Source organism: Hemitrygon akajei, chromosome 2, assembly GCF_048418815.1.
Source record: "Hemitrygon akajei chromosome 2, sHemAka1.3, whole genome shotgun sequence".
NCBI classification, from domain to species: domain Eukaryota; kingdom Metazoa; phylum Chordata; class Chondrichthyes; order Myliobatiformes; family Dasyatidae; genus Hemitrygon; species Hemitrygon akajei.
Genome location: NC_133125.1, coordinates 73284597 through 73302463, shown reverse-complemented (window position 1 = coordinate 73302463; position 17867 = coordinate 73284597). Strand labels below are relative to the sequence as shown.

The following is a 17867-nucleotide window of genomic DNA, read 5'->3' as shown; positions in this document are numbered from 1 at the left end:
CTAAATTGTATCAAGACATTTTACAGGAGAATGTCAGGGTAGCAGTCGGTCACCTGAATCTTAATAGAAGTTGGATGATGCAACAATACAATGTTCTGAAACACAAGAGTAAATCAACAACAGGATGATTTAAAAAGAAAATCCATGTTTTAAAATGGCCAAGTCAGACCTTAACCCAATTGAGATAGTGTGGCATGACCTGAAGAGGACTGTTCATGCAGGGTATCCTAGAAATATTGATGAATTGAAAAAGTTTTGTATGGAGAAATGGTCTAAGTTTTTTTTGCCCTTGTGCAAGTCTGGTCAGCAGCTATAGGAGTCATCTTGTGGAGGTTACTGCTGTTAAAGGAGGTTCTGCGAGTTATTAAGTACAAGGGTTCACATCCTTTTTCCAGCCTGGACTATGAATGATTAAACAATGTATTCAATAAAGACATTGAAAGTACAATTGTTTGATGGGTTCCGGTGACATCATCATCCAGAATGGCAGCTTAAGTCAATAGCTCCTCCGGGAAAAACGCATATTTTGCCCGGTTAATCCATCAAATCTAAGATCTTTCAAAAATATGTGAATTGATAAAGGGGGGGGGGGGGAAGAATGGGGATAAAGAATGGAGATTAAAAAAAGCATCACTGCGGAGCCTGTGGATGAGAGGGGTGTAGCGAGCGGCTCTCCTACCCGAATGTGTGGTAGCAAGGCTGACGATGGGCCTCGTTCAGACGAAGTGGCAAATATGAGAAAAATTCTGGAAGAGATACGGGAATTCCAAAAAGGTATAAAACAGCAACTAAATGATATCAAGTCAGAGCTCGACAACATCAATCAAAAATAGCGGTGGCAGAGACACGAATTGAGAAATTGGAAGATTGAGTGCAAGTAAGATGGTAAAAATATTAAATCATCGAAGTATACTGCTTGACCAGAAGGGAAGATCATGGCGGAAAAATGTCAGGATATACAATGTTCCCGAAGGAGCAGAGGGTTTGTCTATGATGGAATTTGTAGGAAAGTTGCTGTGGGATGCGCTGCAGATTCCTTCGACTATGGAGCTTGAAATTGAGAGGGTGCATTGTGCGCTCGTCTTGAGGCCTACTGGAGACGGAGAAGATAAGCCACGCTCAATAGTAATTAGATTCCTTCGATACAGTACCAAGGTGGAGATTCTGTGATGGGTCTGGGGAAAGAAGAGGGTGTTTTTGGATGAGAAATTGATATATTTTGATCAAGATTACCTCCCCCCAGCAGTCCTGCAGAAAAGTAAGGAATATTCTGAAGTAAAACGAATATTAAAGCAAGGAAAGATTAGATTCCGAGCTCCGTATCCTGCTAAACTGCAAGTGTTTTATACAGATGGGATGCAACTGTATCAGACAGTGGAAGAGGCGACTGCAGACATGAAGGCCAGAGGGTTGCTCGTCAGCGTGATCAAACCGAGGGAAAGCATGGCTGAGCAGTTATCCCACTCTGCTTGGAAAATAGTGAGAGAATCGAGATATCAGGGGACGGGAGGAGGGCGAGAGAAGTATATCAGGAAGAGACTGAATTTTACGAAGACAGTCCTCACCCCCTCCAGAAGAGCCATAAGGTTTGGCTAACTTTAAAAGTGTTGATAAGCTAAACAGAAGCAAAAATAGACGGTGCTATACCTATCTCAAGAAATTCTTATTATAATGTGGATTTTATATTACTCAATTATTCTTTTTTATTCATTCATTCACTCCTTTTTCCCCACCTAAATGGGAATATATACTTGGGAGGAATACACATGGAAATCTTTTCTGTGTAATGGGCATTGATTTGTTCATTGACTCTTATGGGTACTGCAATGGGGGCCCTCAACTCACGGGTAGGAGGGGCTATTCCCCACAGCTAGACGTTTCCTCTCGCTCAACCCAGGGTCATCTACTGGAGACCTCAGCCTTGGAGTCACACCTTCGTTGCCTGTTTTTTATTATTTGTGTTTCTTGGTTCTTATTTGTTCAGGGAGATCAATTAAGTTTTATTCTGCTAATTTCAATGATACATTCACAGATAAATACACATGGCTAAGGACTACGTAAACCATTTCTTTTAATGTCAATAGGCTGTTAAATTCAATCAAATGCAGTAAAATTCTATCCAAAATGAAAAAAAGAACAAGCCCATGTAGTATATTTACTGGAAACTCACTTAAGTGATAATCAGCATGGGAAACTAAATAGAATGGGCTTCACTAATGTGTTTTTCTCCTCATATAAATCAGGACATAGGAGGGGAGTTGCTATTCTTATCTCAAGCAAGCTAAATTTTGAAAAAGTATTCGAAATGGGAGATAAGGATGGCAGATATATTCTGATAAGGGGGAACATAGACAGAAATTCAGTTACTCTATTGAATATATACGCACCCCCAGGAAGTGATATTAGTTTCTTTCAGAAAATTACTAATATTATGGTAATGGAAACAGAAGGTTTCCTGATATGTGGAGGAGACTTATATTTACAATTACAACCAAAGTTAGACGCTTCCAATAGAAAAACAAAATCCTTACATAAGAAAGTTAATACACTTTTAAAGCATATTGGTCTGATTGATATATGGAGGGACCTTTTCCCCAACAGAAGGGATTACACTCATTATTCTGCCCCCCATTCTGTATATACAAGAGTAGACTATTTTATAACTTTTGGAAATGACAAATACAAAATAAGCACCTGTAGAATTGGGACAATAGATGTAAGTGACCATGCAGCTATATATTTATCTGTTGATTTTGACCTACAACTAAAGAATTGTTGTTCTTTACAACTAAAGAATTTACTTGAAAGTAAATTCAAGTCTACTTAATGATCCCTACTTTAAGGAACAAACTAAAAAAGAAATTGGTCTTTACTTAGAATTCAATGATAATGGGGAGGTTTCACCTCCCATTCTATGGGATACTCTGAAGGCTGTTTTAAGAGGGAAAATTATAGCGATATCTTCATTTAAGAAAAAAATAAGGATAAAACATTAGAGGAATTACAAAATAGACTGAAAGAACTAAAGAAAACCACAAATGGAATTTGGCACAGGTTAAGTTAGAGGAAATTTAAAAAATTAGGAATGTAATTAATAGTTTGGCTACGCAAGAAATCAGGAAAAATTTAATGTTTCTAAAACAGAGACATTGTGAAAGTGGATCTAAGTGTATGAAAATACTGGTGTGGAAACTGGGAAAAAAAATAGCAGAAAATACAATTCATAGAATTAGGGATCCAAGAACAAAAACGATAAAAAGAAGCTAAATTCAAGAAGTTGAAATGTTTTACAAAACTCTGTATTCCAAAGTTCCAGGGGGAAGCATAACCCAAATTGACACCTTCCTGAATTCTCTCGAGTTACCCACTTTAAGTGAAGAACAAAATAGAAGGATGACTGCTGACATAAACTGAAGTTGAACTAAAAGCTGCAATTAGTAGGCTTAAATTAAGCAAGTCACCAGGATCAGATGGGTATATGGCCTCGTGGTACAAAGAATTTAAAAACGAGTTAATTCCTGTCTTACGCCTCACACTGAACTCGGCTCTAAAAAAGGCACAAGTGCCACCCAGCTGGAAAGAAGCGATAATCTCAGCTATACCGAAATATGGCATGGATAAAATGGAATGTGGGTCATTTAGACCAATATCCGTTCTTAACGTAGATCAGGGGTGTCAAGCTACCGGCCTGTGGCATGATATGGGGGAAAAGAAGAATATTCATGACCATTTATTATGTATCAGTACGGCAGCCGTACAATAAGCGGTAGTTAATCACCTGCTGTGCATAAGCACCTACCACCCTGCACTGAAGTGCTTCCCCTATGCACTGGTGAAATATAATGCGGAATTATAGTCTGCCTGTGGTTGAGCAGTCCATATCTACTGCTGTGCCTAAAAGGTAAATACAAACTTACGTTGGCACTCTCTTTCTAGTGTGATAGAGCAAAACCCATTATTTATAATGTATCTGAAACCTTGAATCATTGTTCTTTCATTCTGATAAGCTACTGTTTCTGAATTAGTTGTTACAGTGGGGGCTGTTAATAGAGTTCTTGATAGCCCTTGGTCAATTTCCATGTACTATTTGATTTCCTTACTAGCCAAATGTGTAAGCTGTTAGAAGAGAACTGGCAAGAATCATTATCCTCCATTCATTCTGTTGTCTGCCTATTGGACTGCCGTGGACCCCCAGCAGGTGTGCTACACTCACAGTACATAAAAGTAGAAGTAACATTTACTTAATGAATTCACACCCTTTTATTGCAGGTACTCTTTTTTTTAAACTTTTTTTTTATTGTTTTCAAATAGTTACAAAATAAAAGTGTATGAGAAAAAAAATGTTACCCAGCCCCCCTCCCCTTAACCCCTCCCCCCTAACATCCCTAAAAAAAAAGAAAGAGAAAAAAAAAGGAATGCCTGGATATTGGAAGATCCCCACACGCTCCACGGAGTTCGTAATAACTTTAGTGTATGCATTTATTTCTTTCCCCAAGTAACCAATTATTTCATCTTCGGAGCACCTATATATTTAAAACCTGTCTTTTGTAAATAAGGGCGCCAAATTTTCAAAAATGTTTCATATTTATCTCTTAAATTGTAAGTGATTTTTTCAAGTGGAATACAGCCATAAATTTCGTTCTTCCAACGATCTATACTTAGATATGTATCCGATTTCCAAGTCACTGCAATAGCTTTTTTGGCTACTGCCAATGCAATTTTTATAAATTCTTTCTGATATTTATTCAATCTGGATATCGGTTTTATCCCTTCAATATTACCTAGTAAAAGTAATGTTGGGTTGTGTGGAAGTTGTATTCCAATGATTTGTTCCAGTAAAACTCTTAAATTTGTCCAAAAAGGTTGAATTTTGGAGCAAGACCAAGTAGAATGTAAAAAAGTACCAATTTCTTGGTTACATCGAAAACACTGATCAGATAGATTTGGGTTTAATTTGTTTATTTTTTGTGGTGTAATATATAGTTGATGTAAAAAATTGTATTGCACTAATCTTAATCGAACGTTTATTGTATTTGTCATACTCTCAAGACATAGTCTTGACCAGTTTTTTTCTTCAATTTTGATATTCAAATCACTTTCCCATTTTTGTCTTGGCTTATGGACTCCTTGTTTAATTGCCTGTTTTTGAATCAAATTATACATACAAGAGATAAATTTTTTAATCTTTCCTTTTTGAATTAAAGTTTCTATTTCGTTGGGTTTCGGTAGTAACATTGTTTGACCTAGCTTTTCTCTTAAATAAGCCCTTAGTTGAAAGTAACAAAAAAGAGTGTTGTTTGATACTTTATATTTATTCTTTAATTGATCAAATGACATTAATATACCTCCTTCAAAACAATCTCCTATATATCTAATCCCTTTTTGAAACCAATTATATAAAAGTTGATTATCCATTGTAAAAGGAATAAGTCTATTTTGGATTAAAGATCTCTTTGCTAATAAGGATTTCTTTGTCTCATCGTCAACATTTATCTTATTCCATAAATCAATCAAATGTTTTAATATAGGAGATTCTTTCTTTTCCCGTATCCATTTAGATTCCCATTTATATATAAAGTCTTCTGGTATGTTTTCTCCTATTTTATCTAGTTCTATTCTGATCCACGCCGGTTTGTCTTTCTCAAAAAAGGATGCAATAAATCTAAGTTGATTTGCTTTATAATAATTCTTAAAATTTGGAAGTTGTAACCCTCCTAGCTCAAATTTCCATGTCAATTTTTCCAACGATATTCTTGACATCTTACCTTTCCAGAGAAACTTCCTCACATATTTATTCAGCTCTTGAAAAAACTTCTGGGGTAATTGTATTGGTAGTGATTGAAATAAGTACCGTAGATTCCGGACTACAGAGCGCACCTGATTAAAAGCCGCTGGCTCTAATTTTAGAAATAAAATCATTTTTTTTATTATACAGGCCGCTTCGGATTTTAGGCCGCACCGAATTTCAGGCGGAACGGATTTTCGGCGCACTGGATTTCCGGCGGACCGGATTTTCGGTGCACTGGATTTCCGGCGGACCGGATTTTCGGCGCACCGAATTTTCGGCCGCTTGTAATATGAGATATTTACACAGAAAGATATTACACGTGTTGGGCTTCAAATTCTGCCCTGTGTTCGTTTTGGAAGAGAGACAACCAACACCGGATTACAGTGCAGCGTGGCTTTATTGCAGAACGCGTTTTGCCTTCCCCTTACATTCTGCTCTTATTTATACTCCTTTTTCCCCCAAACCAAACCCTCGCTACACATATTTGGTAAGGCTAAACTTTGTTATACCTACCGGTATTTGGTAACATCGGACACTTGTGTCCTTATTGGCCCGATACCATTCACACACGAGTTTTACTGTTTTTTTGTTTACTGAATCGCTAGTAGTTTCGGTGCAGCGGAATCCTCAGTTTCGCTCCCTCCCTCCCTTGTACTGCTGTCTAATATCACGTGAGCCATTCCTGACCTGAAGCGGCAGTCCCAAATTAAATCTCCACCGTCTCACCATCGATTCATGTATGCCAAGATTACGCGCAGCAGCTCGATTTCCTTGTTCAACCGCCAGATTGATTGCCTTTAACTTAAAAGCTGCATCATATGCTTTTCTTCGAGTGTTTTCCATGTTGATGAGGGTGAGTACAAATGGCTGATTTACAATAATTTGTGAAGTGCGCTTGATTTATCGTACAATTTCATTGGACCTCTGTGAACTACTCATCAATTTTATTGGTCTACTGTTACGAGGCAAAATGTTTTGGCGGCATGGGAAAAAACTTTCTATTAGCCGCACCTTATTATAAGCCGCTATGTTCAATGCTGTTCAAAGCATGGGGAAAAAGTAGCGGCTTATAATCCGACATCTACGGTATTGTAATCTAGGGAATATATTCATTTTTATGGTATTTACTCTACCTACTAATGTTATTGGTAATACCATCCATTTATCAAGATCTTCTTGAATTTTTTTCAATAGTGGTAAATAATTTAATTTGTATATGTTCTTTATATCATTATCGACTCTTATACCTAAATATTTTATACCATTTGCCGGCCATCTAAACTGGGTTATTGATCGACATTGATTATAGTCTCCTTTAGTAAGAGGTAAAATTTCACTTTTGTCCCAATTTATTTTGTAACCTGATACTTTCCCATATTCTTCTAATCTATAGGATAATTTACGCAACGATTGCAATGGGTTTGTTAGATAAAGTAGAACATCATCAGCAAATAAGTTGATCTTGTATTCTTCTTGGTTAACTCTAAAACCCTTAATATCTGGGTCCATTCTGATCAGTTCAGCTAATGGCTCTATCGCCAACACAAATAAAGCAGGTGATAATGGACAACCTTGCCTAGTTGACCTTGTTAACTGAAATGGTGTTGAAATTTGACCATTTGTCACTACTTTAGCTTTGGGATTAGTATTTAAGGTTTTAATCCATTTTATAAAGGATACTCCTAATCCGTATTTTTCCAATACCTTAAATAAAAAATCCCACTCCAATCTATCAAATGCTTTTTCTGCATCTAAAGCAACTGCCACGCTCATTTCCTCCCTCTTCTGTGCTAAATGAATTATACTAAATAAGCGAGTTACATTATCTGCTGATTGTCTATTTTTAATAAATCCTGTTTGATCCATATGTACTAATTTTGGTAAGCATTTAGATAATCTATTAGATAAGATTTTTGCTATTATTTTATAATCAGTATTTAATAAAGAAATCGGTCTATATGATGATGGCTTTAAAGGATCTCTATCTTTTTTTGGCAATACTATTAAAATGGCTGTCGAAAAGGATTCTGGAAGTTTATGCGTTCTTTCCGCTTGGCGTATTAACTCCATAAGAGGAGGAATTAATAAATCTTTAAACTTTTTATAGAATTCAGGCGGAAAACCATCTTCTCCTGGAGATTTATTACTTTGAAGTGATCCTAGGGCTTCTTCGACCTCTTTCAATGTAAAAGGCATATCTAATCCCTTCTGTTCTTCCGTATTTAATTTTGGAAGAGTTATTTGTGATAGAAACCTTTCTATCTTGACATTGTCATTTTGTGATTCTGATTTGTACAACTCAGAGTAAAAATTCTTAAAAGCTTCATTAATTTCTAAAGGTTTATAAGTAATTTTATTTACTCTTGTTCGAATTGCATTTATTGTTTTAGAAGTCTGGTCTGTTTTTAGCTGCCATGCAAGAACTTTGTGATCTTTCACCTAGTTCATAATATCTTTGTTTAGTTCTCATAATTGCCTTTTCCGTTCGATATGTTTGGAGCGTATTATATTGTAACTTCTTGTTAATGAGTTGTCTTCGTTTTTCTTCTGTCATATTTCTTTGGGATTCTTTTTCTAATTTTGTAATCTCTTTTTCCATTTGATCTATTTCTATCATATATTCCTTCTTAATTTTAGAAGTATAACTTATTATCTGACCTCTCAAGTATGCCTTCATTGCTTCCCACACTATAAATTTATCATCAACTGAATGTGAATTTATATCTAAAAAGAACTGAATCTGTTTTTTCATAAAATCACAAAAGTCTTGACGTTTTAATAATATTGAATTAAATCTCCACCTATAAACTGATTCCTCTTTATCTGTCATTATCATTGTCATTATTAAAGGAGAATGATCTGACAGTATTCTTGCTTTATATTCCACATTTTTCACTCTATCTTGAATATTTGTTGATAATAGGAAAAAGTCTATCCTTGAGTATGTTTTATGTCTATTTGAATAAAATGAATAATCTCTTTCTTTTGGATTAATTCTTCTCCATATATCAATCAGATTTAAGTCTTTCATCAATGATAGAGTTAATTTTACTGCTTTTGATTTTGTAACAACCTTTGTTGATCTATCTAAAGCTGGATCTAGACAAAAATTAAAATCTCCGCCTATTAATATTTTATCATGTGCGTTGGCCAAATTCAAAAAGACCTCCTGTATGAATTTTACATCATTTTCATTTGGTGCATAAATGTTCATAAGGGTCCATAGTTCTGAAAAAATTTGACAGTGTATAATTAGATATCTCCCCGCCGAATCAATTAATATGTTTTGTATTTTAATTGGTAGATTTTTGTTAACCAAAATTGCAACTCCTCTCGCCTTTGAATTAAATGAAGCTGCAATAACATTTCCAACCCAGTCTCTTTTTAATTTCTGGTGTTCTGTGTCTGTTAAATGAGTTTCTTGTAAGAAAGCTATATCTGTTTTCATTTTTTTAATATATGTTAAAATTCTTTTTCTTTTTACTGGCCCATTAAGCCCATTAACATTAAAACTTAAAAAGTTTAGTAGATTAGTCATTATTTTTTTTATTATATTATTCCAATCTATAATAATACCTAATCTTTCCACTTTCATGGTATCTTGGGAAATCTTTATAAAAATCTCCGTGTTGCTATGTGTGTCCCCACCAATCATCCAGGCTAAAAGATAGAAGAAAATTAAAATATAAAGAAAAAAACAAAATACCCCCCTACTAATGTTGTGGAAAAATAACACAACATTACCCCCCTCTGCTGTACGGGTCATGGCAACCGCCATGATTACACACGTGAATCCCGCAGTAACCGATCCAAAGCTCCCCAGCCCCCCCGCAACACAAAAACGTATATGTATAAGAAGAGAAAAAAAAAAGAAATACCATTCTCATTTAGTATTTCTAAAATTTTGCTCCCCTTTTCTATAATATCCATAAATGTCCATCAATTCTGTTCGTTGGGTCTATCTTCATAGCGAATAGATGGAAGATCTTGTACAAACTCCTCCGCTTTTCGATAATCGGGAAAAAAATTTTTTCCTTCCTCCAAAAAAATTATCAGTGTTGCTGGATGACGCATTGTAAATTTGTAACCCTTTACCCATAAGGCTTTTTTCACTGGGTTAAATTCCTTCTTCCTCTTCAACAGGTTGTGACTTATATCAGGGTAAAAAAGAACTGGTTTTCCTGCTATCATCAATGGCCCGTTTCTATTTTTGGCACTTTGGGCAGCAGCCTTCAGGATCTTTTCTTTGTCTTGGTATCGTAAGCATTTTATCAAAATTGATCGTGGGTTTTGATCAGCTCGAGGTCTTGGCCTTAAGGATCTATGAGCCCTTTCGATCTCAATTGGAATTTCTCCTTCCATTTCCAACTTTTCAGGGATCCATTTTTGAAAAAAATTTATTGGGTCTTCTCCTTCTATATCTTCTTTAAGTCCAACAATTTTAATATTATTTCGTCTACTGAAATTTTCAAGCTTATCAATTTGTTCCATAAATTGTTTTCTTTCTGATGCCCAAGCAGCATTTTCATTTTCTATTTTGTCCATTCTTTCAACCATGTCCTCCGTTGTAGTTTCCAAGTCCGTAATTCTTTTTTCCATTTTTTCCTGTCTCTTTGTCATTTTATCAAGCATAATCTCCATTTTGGTCATTTTTTTTTCCGAGTCTTTTTTGATTATTTTAAATTATTTTTAATGTGTCTAATTTACGCATTATTTGCCTCAAAGTCTTTTCTATATTTCTAGAAGGACTTTTAGCTTCTTCTTCATCTGATCTTTCCGAGACATTTGACTCTCCCTCCGATTCACTGTCACTTTCAGTTGCAGTGGTAGCTGGGCTTTGTAGTTCTTGTTGCTCCCGTTTGCGCATGCTCCGTCCTTCGGGTTTGCGCAATTCACGATGACCCTTCCCTTCAGGAATGGCCATTGTTGCCGCGGTCTCTTGTTCCGCCTCGCCGGTGGCACAACGTACCTGAGACCGCGGTTCCTCGGCAGACGTGGGCCCCGCTCTTGTTCCAACTTGCGTAATCTTCCCGGTATTAGTTTTCTTCATCTTCCTTCTTTGAGGCATTGCTTGACACAGTCCGGAGTAGTTTATAAGTAACTTTTAGAAGATACTGACTAACTTTTCTTCATTTAGACATTAATTTATTAACTTTTTACGGGAGAGCTGGGTTCCAGCGTCTCGATCCTACGTCATCACGTGACGTCCCCTATTGCAGGTACTCTCATAACATTTAAGAAAAACTCTGAATGAACATTTGAAAGCAAAACAATGAAGGCTTAGAAACAATTGCTGGGAAATGGGATAAGTGTTTGATGACCATGTTGCATCTGATAGCCTATTTATGTTCTCATACAGTTCTATAATTAAATGAAATATAATGTTGACATGAATTTCTCTTTTCTAATTTTTTTCTTTTATTTCATTTGCTCAAAACTCCGTTATTTGAATGTATTTATTTCAATTTATGAAAATTATTAGAACAAACAAAATTATTAGAAATAGAGTCAAAGGAAGAGTTGAATTATTTTGATTTTTTTTTGCAGTTTTTGGTCAATTACAACACAGAATGGCAGCTGACAATATGGAAATTGATGATTCCCTTTACAGGTAAGTTAAGAACATACAAAACTTGACAAGAAGTTAAAGTATTTTTGACTCAATGAATTAATAGCTATTCTTTTGCAAGGTACATTGGTATTTAGACTTTTCAGTGTGTTGCCAAGAGTTCCAGTCCTTCCTCAGTTTTAACAGTCCTCTGGAACTTGCACATTCCAATGTCTCGGTGGTTACAACCAGCCCTTACCTGAGCTGATGAATTCTAATGGAGAATGACTGATCCAATTTTGAATTCTGTCTGTTTAATTTTTCTTTCCTGAGTGAGAGCAGTGGGAGTCAGATATTTTCCCTTTCTGCTAGCTAACTACAATTGGGATAAATTAAGCACAGCTGTAGCAAGCTTTGTTATTCAGCACATTGTTTCAGAAATTGCAAATGTTTAATGAGATAATCCTATCACATACTGCTCTTTTCTACATCCTTTGTTTGGCCTTCCATGGGATCATATAAGGCCTGGCTATCTGAACAGATTTGTTTCTCCTCTCCATTTCTGAGCTGAAGGGATAGCACTGTTTCCCTTTTCACAGCTGCTACCCGTCCTCCTGAGCATTAGTGATTTCTGACCTCGTGATTTGTGTTTTCATTTAGATGAAACTGTTCTGAAATACAAACTGGGTAGGATATATACCGGTACTATAACTGGCTGGGTAATAGAAACTGTTAATGAAGAAAGGGAGTTTTGGGTTCAATTGTGTAGATCCCTGAAAGTCACTACACAGGTCAATACGGTGGTGAAAGGTCCAGGAAATGTTTGCCTTCATTGGCCATACCACAGAATATAAGAACTGGGGTATCATGTTGCAACATAATACAACACTCGTTAGGCCACACCAGGAGTATTGTATACAGTACTGATTACCACAGTATGGTAAGGATGTGATTGTTCTGGAGAAGGTGCATTGCAGTCTCACGAGGATGTTGCTGGGGACTGGAGCATTATGGTTTTGAAAGCGAGACGAGTTTGTTTTCCCTGAAGTAGGCTGGAAGTAACCTGAAAGAGACTATCCACACGATCCATGCCTCTCATCATCTTATACACCTCTATCAGGTCACCTCTCATCCTCCGTCGCTCCAAGGAGAAAAGGCCAAGTTCTCTCAACCTATTCTCATAAGGCATGCTCCCCAGTCCAGGCAACATCCTTATGAATCTCCTCTGCACCCTTTCTATGGTTTCCACATACTTCCTGTAGTGAGCTGACCAGAACTGAGCACTGTACTCCAAGTAGGGTCTGACCAGGGTCCTATATAGCTGCAACATTATCTCTCAGCTCCTAAATTCAATTACACAATTGATGAAGGCCAATACACTCTATGCCTTCTTAACCACAGAGTCAACCTGCGCAGCAATTTTGAGCGTCCTATGGACTCGGACCTCAAAACCCCTCTGATCCTCCACACTACCAAGAGTCTTAACAGTGATACTATATTCTGCCATCATATTTGACCTACCAAAATGAACCACTTCACACTTATCAGGGTTGAACTCCATCTGCCACTTCTCGGCCCAGTTTTGCATCCTATCAATGTCCCGCTGTAACCTCTGAGAGCTGTCCACACTATCCACAACACCTCCAAACTTTGTGTCATAAGCAAACTTACTAACTCATCCCTCCATTTCCTCATCCAGGTCATTTATAAAACATCACTAAGGGTAAGGGTCCCAGAACAGATTCCTGAGACACATCACTGGTCACTGACCTCCATGCAAAACATGACCCGTCTACAACCACTCTTTGCCTTCTGTAGGCAAGCCAGTTCTGGATCCACAAAGCAATGTCCCCTTGGATCCCATGCCTCCTTACTTTCTCTATAAGCTTTGTATGGGGTACCTTATCAAATGCTTTGCTGAAATCCATATACACTACATCTACTGCTCTTCCTTCATCAATGTGTTTAGTCACATCCTCAAAAAATTCAGTCAAGCACGTAAGGCACCACCTGCACTTGACAAAGCTATGCTGGCTATTCCTAGTCATATTATACCTCTCCAGATGTTCATAAATCCTGCCTCTCAGGATCTTTCCCATCAACTTACCAACCACAGAAGTAAGACTGACTGGACTGTAATTTCCTGGGCTATCTCTACTCCCTTTCTTGAATAAAGGAACAACATTCGCAACCCTCCAATCGTCCGGAACCTCTCCCGTCCCCATTGATGATGCAAAGGTTATCACCAGAGGCTCAGCAGCCTCCTCTCTCGCCTCCCACAGTAGCTTGGGGTACATCTCATCTGGTCCCGGCAACTTGATGCTTTCCAAAAGCTCCAGCACATCCTCTTTCTTAATACTTACATGCTCAAGCTTTTCAGTCCACTGCAAGTCATCACTACAATCACCACGATCCTTTTCCATAGTGAATACTGAAGTAAAGTATTCATTAAGTACCTTTGCAATTTCTTCCGGTTCCATACACTCTTCCCCACTGTCACACTTGATAAGTCCTATTCTTTCATGTCACCAAGTTTCTTGGTGTTCACCTGATGGAGAATCTCACCTGGTCCCTCAACACCAGCTCCATAGCAACAAAAGCCCAACAGCGTTTCTACTTTCTGCGAAGGCTGAGGGAAGTCCATCTCCTACCCCCCCCCCCCCCCCCCCCCCCATCCTCATCACATTCTACAGGGGTTGTATTGAGAGCATCCTGAGCAGCTGCATCACTGCCTGGTTCGGAAATTGCACCATCTCGGATTGCAAGTCCCTGCAGCGGATAGTGAGGTCAGCTGAGAAGATCATTAGGGTCTCTCTTCCTGCCATCACAAATATGTACACTACACGCTGCATCTGCAAAGCAAACAGCATTATGAAGGACCCCATGCACCCCTCATACAATCTCTTCTCCCTCCTGCCGTCTGGGAAGAGGCTCCGAAGCATTCGGTCTCTCATGACCAGACTATGTAACAGTTGCTTTCCCCAAGCTATCAGACTCCTCAATACCCGAAGCCTGGACTGACATCTTGCCCTATTGTCCTGTTTATTATTTATTGTAATGCCTGCTCTGTTTTTGTGCACTTTATGCAGTCCTGTGTAGGTCTGTAGTCTAGTGTAGCTTTCTCTGTTTTTTTTTACGTAGTTCAGTCTAATTCTTGTACTGTGTCATGTAACACCATGGTCCTGAAAAATGTCTCATTTTTACTATGTACTGTACCAGCAGTTATGGTCGAAATGACAATAAAAGTGACTTGACTTATCCTCTTGCTGTTCACATACTTGTAGAATGTCTTGGGGTTTTCCTTAATCCTAGTGAAAAACTCAAACCAGACTACTGTCCTTCAGAAATCTGATCCTGCCTAGCTCTTGTGAATCTTCCATTGCATCCAACTGGACAGAAAGTTACAATTTGTACCAAAAGAATCCTGATAGGCTGACATAACATTCCTAAATTGGATGTCATGGCTCCTTACTTTTAGCCAAAGCCAAAACACACTTATTAGAAGGACTCACTGCTTTTGCAGAAAACTGTTAAAATAAAAATACCTCACTGCATGGCAGTAGAAATCTTAACCAGGGCATTTATGAGAAAATTCACTGAATAATTACATGTCTGTAGATAATTATATAAGACACAAACCAGCACCGGAAAGTTAAACCACAAGAAAACATTTCCCTGATGCAACATTTTCCCCTTTAGAATGCCGAGGTAGAAAAACTTGCAGTACCTTTATTAAAAATTCACCCTGAGTTTTGAAAACATCAAAGGATATGTATTTAATTATGTCTTGTCAGGTGGATTGTCCTTATAAGTAGGTACACTCACATGAGTTTGAACAGCTTTATTAATGAGGCCACTTGTACAGTAACTTAGAGATAAATAATAATGGGACACCAGGGCTAATGTTATAACTCATGACAATGACATCAAGTACCTCCAACTTCCAGGCTTTGATTTGATCCAAGTCATAAAGATGCCATCCATCAGATTGATGGATAAAGACACAGGAGCGGAATTAGGTCATTTGGCCCATCAAGTCTGCTTCGCCTATTCATCATGGCCGATCCATTTATCCCTCAACCCCATTCTCATGCCTTCTCCTCGTAACCTTTCACACTCTGACTAATCAGGAACCTATCAACCTCCACCTTAAATGTACCCAGTGACCTCACCTCTGCATCTGCTGAGGCGAGGAATTCTGCTGCTTCACCACCCTCTAGCTAAAGAAATTCCTCCTCATCTTTGTTCTAAAGGGATGTCCCTTTGTTTTGGATTGTGCCCTCTGGTCTTAGACTCCCCCACAATAGGATACGTCTTCCTCACATTCACTCTAACAATATCAAGGCCTTCCAACATTCGATAGGTTTCAATGAGGTCACCCCTCATTCTTCTGAATTTCAGTGAGTACAGGCCCAGAGCAATTAAATGCTCTTTGTAGACAAGTCCTTCAATCCTGGAGTAATTTTCATGAACCTGCTTTGAACTGTCTTCCAACGTAGGGGGCCCAGAACTGCTCTGGGTACTCCAAGGGAGGCCTCACTAGTGCCTTATAAAGCCTCAACATTGCATCCATACTAATATAAGACCATAAGATTTAGGAGCAGAAGTAGGCTATTTGGCCCATTCAATCATGGGCTGATCCACTTCATCCAGTCATCCCCACTCCCCTGCTTTCACCCCATACCCTTTGATGCCCTGGCTAATGAAGAACCTATCTATCTCTGCCTTAAATACTCCCAATGACTTTGCCTCCACAGCTGCTCGTGGCAACAAATTCCACAGATTTACCACTCTCTGACTAAAGTAGTTTCTCCATATCTCAGTTCTAAAAGGACATCCTTCAATCCTGAAGTTGTGCCCTCTTGTTCTAGAATCCCCTACCATGAGAAATAACTTTGCTATATCTAATCTGTTCAGGCCATTTAACATTTGGAATGTTTCTATGAGATCCCCCCCTCATCCTCCTGAACTCCAGGGAATACAACCCAAGAGCTGCCAGACGTTCCTCATATGGTAACCCTTTCATTCCTGGAATCATTCTCGTGAATCTTCTCTGAACCCTCTCCAATGTCAGTACATCCTATCTAATATAGGGAGCCCAAAACTGCACACAATACTCCAAGTGTGGTCTCACGAGTGCCTTTACAGATCTTCAACATTACATCCTGGCTCTTATATTCTATGCCTCTGGAAATGAATGCCAACATTGCATTTGACGCCTTCAGAACCGATTCAGCCTGCAGGTTAACCTTTAGGGCATCTTGCACAAGGACTCCCAATTCTCTTGGCATCTCTACTTTTTGAATTCTCTCCCCATCTAAATAATAGTCCGTTTATTTCTTTCACCAAAGTGCATGACCGTACACTTTCCAACGTTGTATTTCATTTGCCACTACTTTGCCCATTCCCCTAAACTATCTAAGTCTCTCTGCAGACTATTTTCTAGTCCTCTTTTAAATGAATGCTAACATCGCATCGCACATCTCAACCCTGTTCTCATATTTTCTCCGCAAAACCTTTAATGCTGTGATTAATTTAGTTTCTATCAACCTCTGCCTTAAATATACACAATGACTTGGTCTGCCCGGCTGTCTGGCATTGAATTCTATAGATTCATACCCTTCTGGCCAATGTTCCTTTTAAGTTGTGTGCGTGTACACATCTTTTGCCACTAGCACACAAAGGAGTTTAAACTGCGCACAGAAGGTTGGTACCCTCTACCTTGTTGTCATGTTAACATTTTAGAGAGGAAGGGAGAGCAGCCAGATGTCTTGGTAGCTATTGGTACCAATGACATTGGAAGGAAAATCAATGAGACCTTGAAGAGAGCTAGGCAGAAAGCTGAGAAGCAGGACTTCCAGGGTAGTAATTTCTGGATTCCTATCTGTGCCACAAACTAGTGAGATTAGAAATAGGATAATTTGACAGAAGCTGGTGCAGGACTTCAGGTTCTTGAATCATTGGGATTTCTTCTGGGAGAGATATGACCTGTACAAAAGGGATAGGTTGCACCTGAACCCGAGAGGGACCAATACTCTCGCAGGCGGGTTTGTTAGAGCTGCTGGGGAGGGTTTAAACTAATTTGGTAGGGGGTTGAGAGCTGGAATGAAGGGACTCAGGATAGGATGGATAGTAAAAAACTAAAGATAACGTGCAGTCAAATTGTCAGGAAGGGCAGGCAGATGATAGGACAAAATTGCATCCAGCAGTGTGAGTATCAGTGCATTAGGGTAGCAAAAGCAGTATTCAAAGTGTTATACAGGTGTTTCCCCCCCCCCCCCCCCCACTTACAAGGGTAGAGCATTGCTATGAAACCTTTCTTAGGCCGAAATGTTGTAAAGCGAATAACCATTAATTTATATGGGAAAAAATTTCGTAAAAGCGAAAATCCTCTTCGTAATGTGAAAACAGTGGGGGGGGGGGGGCGGTTTCGGTGACGGCATTGTTGAGAATGGCAGCTTAAGTCACTAGCTCCTGTGGAAAAACGCGTATTAAGCCCCCGTTAACCCATCAAATATAGTAGTTTTCGAA

General features: G+C 38.4%; 1 protein-coding gene across 6 annotated transcripts in view; it reads left to right on the top strand.

Moving 5' to 3' along the window:
- uba6 (ubiquitin like modifier activating enzyme 6) overlaps nucleotides 1-17867 on the top strand; it is a 329252-nt gene that overhangs the window by 19246 nt on the left and 292139 nt on the right. For all 6 annotated transcript variants that reach the window (XM_073024872.1, XM_073024863.1, XM_073024889.1 and 3 more), the window contains one exon: nucleotides 11336-11399. In XM_073024872.1, coding sequence (XP_072880973.1) covers nucleotides 11359-11399 — 41 coding nt within the window. In that variant the 5' untranslated portion in view covers nucleotides 11336-11358. The remainder of the gene's footprint in view (nucleotides 1-11335; nucleotides 11400-17867) is intronic.